The sequence below is a fragment of the Cynocephalus volans genome, chromosome 10 (genome assembly GCF_027409185.1).
Source record: "Cynocephalus volans isolate mCynVol1 chromosome 10, mCynVol1.pri, whole genome shotgun sequence".
In the NCBI taxonomy this organism is placed as follows: Eukaryota; Metazoa; Chordata; class Mammalia; order Dermoptera; family Cynocephalidae; genus Cynocephalus; species Cynocephalus volans.
Genome location: NC_084469.1, coordinates 115,297,794 through 115,303,915, shown reverse-complemented (window position 1 = coordinate 115,303,915; position 6,122 = coordinate 115,297,794). Strand labels below are relative to the sequence as shown.

At 66.1% G+C, this 6,122-nt stretch overlaps 1 protein-coding gene across 1 annotated transcript; it reads left to right on the top strand.

The window, feature by feature from the left end:
- The first annotated feature begins 2,994 nt into the window (after positions 1 to 2,994).
- On the top strand, positions 2,995 to 5,621 carry FOXF1 (forkhead box F1). Its single transcript, XM_063111514.1, has 2 exons — positions 2,995 to 3,988; positions 5,461 to 5,621. The coding sequence occupies exons 1-2, from the start codon at positions 2,995 to 2,997 to the stop codon at positions 5,619 to 5,621; spliced, it is 1,155 nt and encodes a 384-aa protein (XP_062967584.1).
- The last annotated feature ends 501 nt before the right edge of the window (positions 5,622 to 6,122 follow it).

The following is a 6,122-nucleotide window of genomic DNA, read 5'->3' as shown; positions in this document are numbered from 1 at the left end:
AAGGGCCCCCAACTTCATGCTCTATAGACCCCTCTCATTTTGCAGGAACTCCATGAGGGGGAGAGGGGAGAGAATGGAAGAGTTACTACCATTTTCTGGGAGGCGTGGGGTGCACGCTGCACCCTCAGTCCCTGTCTCACCTCTCTGCTAAAGGCCAGGTGCGCTCCGGCAGTAGAGACACCTTCCAGGGAACTTCCCTCAGGCCGCTGGGGCCTCCTCGTCTGCAGCTTCCATTGGGAGTCGGGGGAGGGAGAAGGTGGGGAGGGGAGAGTGAGGGAATGCGTGCGTGCATGACCGTGTGCGCACGCGTGGAGCGGCCGTGCGTGCGACTGCGGGTGCATGTGCGGCTGGCTATGCGTGGGCAAACGCGAGGTACATGAGTGTGTGTACTTAACCGAAAGTGTGCCCTCATCGGAGGGCAGGCCTGTGCGTCCATAAAGGGTTGGGGTCGTCTGAGCTGTGTGAGTGCTAGCTGGGAAAGAGTATGCGAGGGCGTAGACGATACTGGGGTGTCTGTGGATGCTGAGTGGGCTGCGTGAGTGGGAACGGGTCTGTAAGTGCGCGTCCATCTGCGTGAATACACAACCACACACCACGCGGTCACGTCCCACACTCACTCTTTCCCCAGGAGGGCCAGGCTGTCCTCCAGAGGAGGCCAGGAGAACCCTGCGGAAGAGCAGGGTGGGGAAAGCGATTCTTTCCTGGCGAGCGCAGGTCTGCTGTTAGAGGCGGCGACAGCCGTTCAAGCTACCCCCAGCTCCTCGCACGGACGTGCCAGGCGCCCCGAAGGCGACAAGGCGTCTCCCGCCGAAGCTGAAAGCGTCCGAAGGAGAAGGGGGTGGGGGAGGAGTGTTGGCAGGGGACAGGGAGTCCGGAGAAACAAGAGAGGCCGGTGGGCTTTGAAAGTGCCGCGGGCCGGGCTCCAAGCTCGGCACAAGCCTCTGGTCCTAGCTTGCGCCGCCGGGCACGGCCGCCGGGCTCGGCCGCCGGGCTCCTCGCGCTGACCCGCGAAAACACTTTTCGGACCCCTCCTTCCGACCCCGGGCCCTAGCGGAAGAGGACGGGCCCCGCGCGCGCAGAAGTCAAGAACGGCACTCACCTGGGTCTGTGCGCTCTGTGTTGCGCCCGGGCTCCTGCGCGGTCCTGCGCTCCGTGCTTGGCACCCCATGACCCCCCACCAGCACCCTAGCCCGCATCTCGCGCTAAGAGGTGGGTGGGCGAGGAGAGGCGCGCGGGCGAGCGCCCTGCGGGCAGGTATCCAGGAGCGCGAGGGCTCCCCACCCGAGTACTCTGCTTTCCGGAGCCTGGCCTGGTGCGCAGTGTCAGAGGCCCCCGTGGCGGCGGCAGGCCGAGCCCACAGGGGCATTAGGCCAACTCCCCCCGCGCCCGCGGAATTCTCTATTATTATTATTATTAAAGAATCCCCCAGAACGTGTTTACGTTGAGCCGTGTAAACTTCCTGCCAGAACCTTTGCCATCTCTCGGGAAATCGGAACCTGAGCTTGGAAACTGGGACGCCCGGGCCGTGGGGCCAAATAGGCGGGTTTTCAGTGTGTATGATGTGTGTGGGGGGAGGGGGTGACTGGGCTACGTGTGAGTTCAGATCGGAGCGTGGCGTGTATACGCGTGAATGGGAGTGAGCGGAGATTTAAGCTCCAGTGGGCTTATTATGCTTGCGTGAGCGCGCATTCGCGGGCGCCTCCATTCCTGAGCGCCCTGTGTGCGTGAGTGGCACACACGCATGGCTGTGTTTGCACGTTTGAATCTGCGTCATTTACCAGGTTTGCATGTGCATCAATGCATGGATGTGTGTGCTGTGTGCATAAGTACACGAGTGTGCGCGCGCGTGAGTGACGGGGCCCCTTATCGGGGAGCCTGCGCGGTTTGGCCCCCGCTGCCCGGGCGGTTCTCTCTCTCCCCCGTCCGGCCCGTGGGGCCGGAGACAAAGCGGCCGCGACCCGCCTTGCGCTTTCGCTTTCCGCCTGCGCTCGGCCCTGGCGGCTGCCGCCCGCTCGCGCTCTGCTGGGCGAGTCCGAAAAAACCCCGGGCGCGGCGCAGTCCTTCCCGGGGCGGGGAGAGTGGGTAGGCGGTCCCTCACGGGAACTTACGCCGGCCGGCCGCCGGACCCGGAGCCGATCCGGCTATGCCCGCGATGCTCACGACCCGGCGGCCGCGGCCGCGGCCGCAATCGCGAGCTGTTACAGGGCCGTGTGCGTCGGAGAAGGCCCGGGGCTCGGGGCGCATTTCCCGCCGCGCAGCCCGGACCGGGAAGGCGGGGTCCCGCGCGCACCGGGGCTGAACCGCGGGCAGAGGGCGCGTTAACACTTGCTCACCAGGTTGGTGGAGGCGGGGCGGGTGGCGCAGGCGGCCGCCGGGCGGCGAGGTGGGGGCCCTTTAAGCGCCCACCAACGCGGGGGCCGGAGGGGGGCCGGGAGGGGAGGGAACTCCTGGAGGGTCTTAGGCCGGCCCGAGAGACGCCGCCGAGCGGAGATGCAGTGAAGGCGACCTCGGCCGGAATCGTGGGGCCGAGCGCGGTGGGCGGCGGGGCCTGAGCGCTGCTCCCGGCGGGGGCGCACGGCCGCGGGCGCAGGAGCCGGGGGTGGGGGGCGGGGTGGGGGGTGGGGAGCTTCCTCGAGGCCTCCGCCGGGGCTGCCCTCGGCCTCCGCTCGGCTCCTTCCCTTGTGGGAGGGCGAGAGAGAAGGAGGAGGAGAGAGGGGTGGGGGAGGAGGGAGCTGGACGGAGAGGGGGGCGCTGAGCCAACCGCCGGCGGATCCAGCGGCTCCTCGGGGAGGGCGGGCGGGGGAGGGCGCGCCGAGGCTCGCTCGGCAGAAGTGGCCGCCGATGACGGCAGAGGTGCAGCCGGCCCCGCGCGCGCAGCCCCCTCCCCCTCGCCCCCCTCCCCCTCCCCCTCCTCTTCCTCCTCCTCCTCCTCCTCCCGGCTCGTCGGCGGCGCAGAGCAGCGGCGGCAGCGGCGGCGGCGGCAGCAGCCACCCGATGTCTTCGGCGCCCGAGAAGCAGCAGCCACCGCACGGCGGCGGCGGCGGCGGCGGCGGCGGTGGCGGCGGCGGGGGAGGCGGCGCGGCCATGGACCCCGCGTCGTCCGGCCCGTCCAAGGCCAAGAAGACGAACGCCGGCATCCGGCGCCCGGAGAAGCCGCCCTACTCGTACATCGCGCTGATCGTCATGGCCATCCAGAGCTCGCCCACCAAGCGCCTGACGCTCAGCGAGATCTACCAGTTCCTGCAGAGCCGCTTCCCCTTCTTCCGCGGCTCCTACCAGGGCTGGAAGAACTCCGTGCGCCACAACCTCTCGCTCAACGAGTGCTTCATCAAGCTGCCCAAGGGCCTCGGGCGGCCCGGCAAGGGCCACTACTGGACCATCGACCCGGCCAGCGAGTTCATGTTCGAGGAAGGCTCCTTTCGGCGGCGGCCGCGCGGCTTCCGAAGGAAATGCCAGGCGCTCAAGCCCATGTACAGCATGATGAACGGGCTCGGCTTCAACCACCTCCCGGACACCTACGGCTTCCAGGGCTCGGCCGGCGGCCTCTCGTGCCCGCCCAACAGCCTGGCGCTGGAGGGCGGCCTGGGCATGATGAACGGCCACTTGCCGGGCAACGTGGACGGCATGGCTTTGCCTAGCCACTCGGTGCCCCACCTGCCCTCCAACGGCGGTCACTCGTACATGGGCAGCTGCGGCGGCGCGGCGGCCGGCGAGTACCCGCACCACGACGGCTCGGTGCCAGCCTCCCCGCTGCTGCCCGCCGCCGCCGGCGGGGTCATGGAGCCGCACGCGGTCTACTCGGGGTCGGCGGCCGCCTGGCCGCCCTCGGCCCCGGCGGCGCTCAACAGCGGCGCCTCCTACATCAAGCAGCAGCCCCTGTCCCCCTGCAACCCCGCGGCCAACCCCCTGTCCGGCAGCCTCTCCACGCACTCCCTGGACCAACCCTATCTACACCAGAACAGTCACAACGCCCCAGCCGAGCTGCAAGGTGAGTGGGAAGGCGCCCATCGGTGCGCGCACTGTGGAGACCCAGCCCCAAACCCGCTGATCGCCCTTGAGGGGAGGCACCGGCTCCCAGGCTGCCCCCAGCACTACCTCTTCCCTCTAAGGGGTGAGCGCGGTTTACCATCCTCGGTCCGGGCCAATCTGTCTCTCTCGCTGCTCCAACTCCCGCTGCTGGCCGCCCCAAGCCTGATCAGGTAGGCCCGGTCCTCACCAAAAAATCTCAGACCCCAATACTCCAAGTCTTTCTGGGTCCCTGAAGTCCTCTCACACCTCAGAAAGGTCCAACTATGGATCCAGGGGTCCCAGCCTGACCAGCTGGCCCACCGTCCCCTGGTGGTCGCCTTAGCAAGCTGCCTAGAGAGCCGCCTCGGCTCCAGGGCCCGGGCACTACGGAAAAGTTAGGCCCAAAGCTGCCTGGGCCGGGCACTCAGAGGCTCAGCCCCCGCTTCTCAGGAAACCAGGCCTGCCAGTGGGACAGTTGAATCCAGGGGTATTTTGTGGTGACAGAGGCAGGGCGGTGCCATGGCCAGGCCCAGTGAGGGTCAGATCCACAGGCCTTACAGACTCTTTGTTTCTCAGGATCCAGGTTTTCAGGCCCCCAGCCTACTCCCTCCCCAAACACACACAACCCCCGAGAAAGAAGATGCGGAGCAAGCTTCTCCTCCTCCCAACTCCCCACCTCAGCACCCAGCAGCAGCCTTCTGTGCCCGGTTCTGGAAAGAGCCAGGGAGTGAACTCAGCTTGTCAGGGGTCAGCTGTCAGCAGCTTGCGGGAGGCAGGGCAGGCCTGGACACGGGTGGGCCACCTCTCTGTGGGGGTCCCCCCCTTGGGCTGTTTCTGACTCCAGGGTTCCAGCTGCCCTGGGGGGCCCTGTTCTCCAAAGGATCCTTCTTTGGGAGAAGCCACTTCTCTCGCCCCCCCCCCCCCCCCCCGCATGATCCAGCTGCTTGCTGCCATGGGCACCAGTCTCTCTCTCTCCACCCAGGCCTCTCCAGCCTCTGGGGTGACTGCCCTAGAGGTGGCAGCCACGGGTTACAGCTGCCGGAGCCCTTCCTGGCTTCTGCAGACCGAGCGCGGCCTTCCTCATCCCTTTCCAGTTGGCTTTGGGAAGCCCCTGGTCCCGGGGCCGCAGTGTCTAAGGCATGAGAGGCCTGGGCGGCGGGCGCTGGGGGGAGTCGGGAACTTCGCTGGGGGGAGTAGGGCGCTTCGCTGGTGCTCGGGGATCTTTCCCTGGGGTGCAGAGCAGGGGGACTGTGGCGCTGCAGCCCGGCCTCACCGAGGTCCAGGAACTCGGGACGCAGCGGACAGAGCGCGGGGAGGCGACGGGTCTGCGCTGGAGCCGGGCTGGGCTGTCTGCTGCGCCCCGCGGGCAGCGCGGCTGCTCCGTCCTGAACTCAGGCCCCCTGATGCTAACTCCTTTGCTCCCCCAACCCCTCCTGTCGCCTCGCCTTGCAGGCATCCCGCGGTATCACTCACAGTCGCCCAGCATGTGTGACCGAAAGGAGTTCGTCTTCTCTTTCAACGCCATGGCGTCCTCGTCCATGCACTCGGCCAGCGGCGGCTCCTACTACCACCAGCAGGTCACCTACCAAGACATCAAACCATGCGTGATGTGAGGCTGCGGCCCGCGGGGCCCTCCCGGCACAGGCAGGCCAGGCGCAGGGACCTCGGAACCCATCGCAAGAAACTGCTTTATTCTCGAGGTATAACCGTCGGCAGAAGAGAAGGGCTTGACCCCTCCACAACCGGATTATTTGGAAAGAAACGCCCAATGCAAAGACCTGGTGCTGTGGTTGGCACGTCCTCCCCCACTCCCTCAAAATTTTTAGAAAATGATAGTGGTGGGGCCTGACCTGACTGCAGCTGTCGGTAAATAAATGTCTATTTTTGATCCTATTGAAACGGGCTGAGAAGGTGCTGTGTTGGGGAAAGCCCTCAACATCCAAACGAGGACTCTGCTGAGGTCTCTCCCCGGCCTCCCCTCCACGGCAAAGGTGGGGGAAGGCTTTTAGAAGAAAGGCAAACATGTGAGACCAGTCATTATCAAATACTTTTATTTTTTGGTTGAGTATTTATCTTTTTATTTGTAATTTTTTGGAAAGAATGTCGTGGAATGC

What these genes read in the sequence shown, in the direction of transcription:
- FOXF1 (XM_063111514.1), top strand. Translation starts at nt 2,995, where the DNA reads ATGTCTTCGGCGCCCGAGAAGCAGCAGCCACCGCACGGCGGCGGCGGC. An exon ending in CGCCCCAGCCGAGCTGCAAG is followed by an intron (nt 3,989 to 5,460) that starts GTGAGTGGGAAG and finishes CTCGCCTTGCAG; the next exon opens with GCATCCCGCGGTATCACTCA.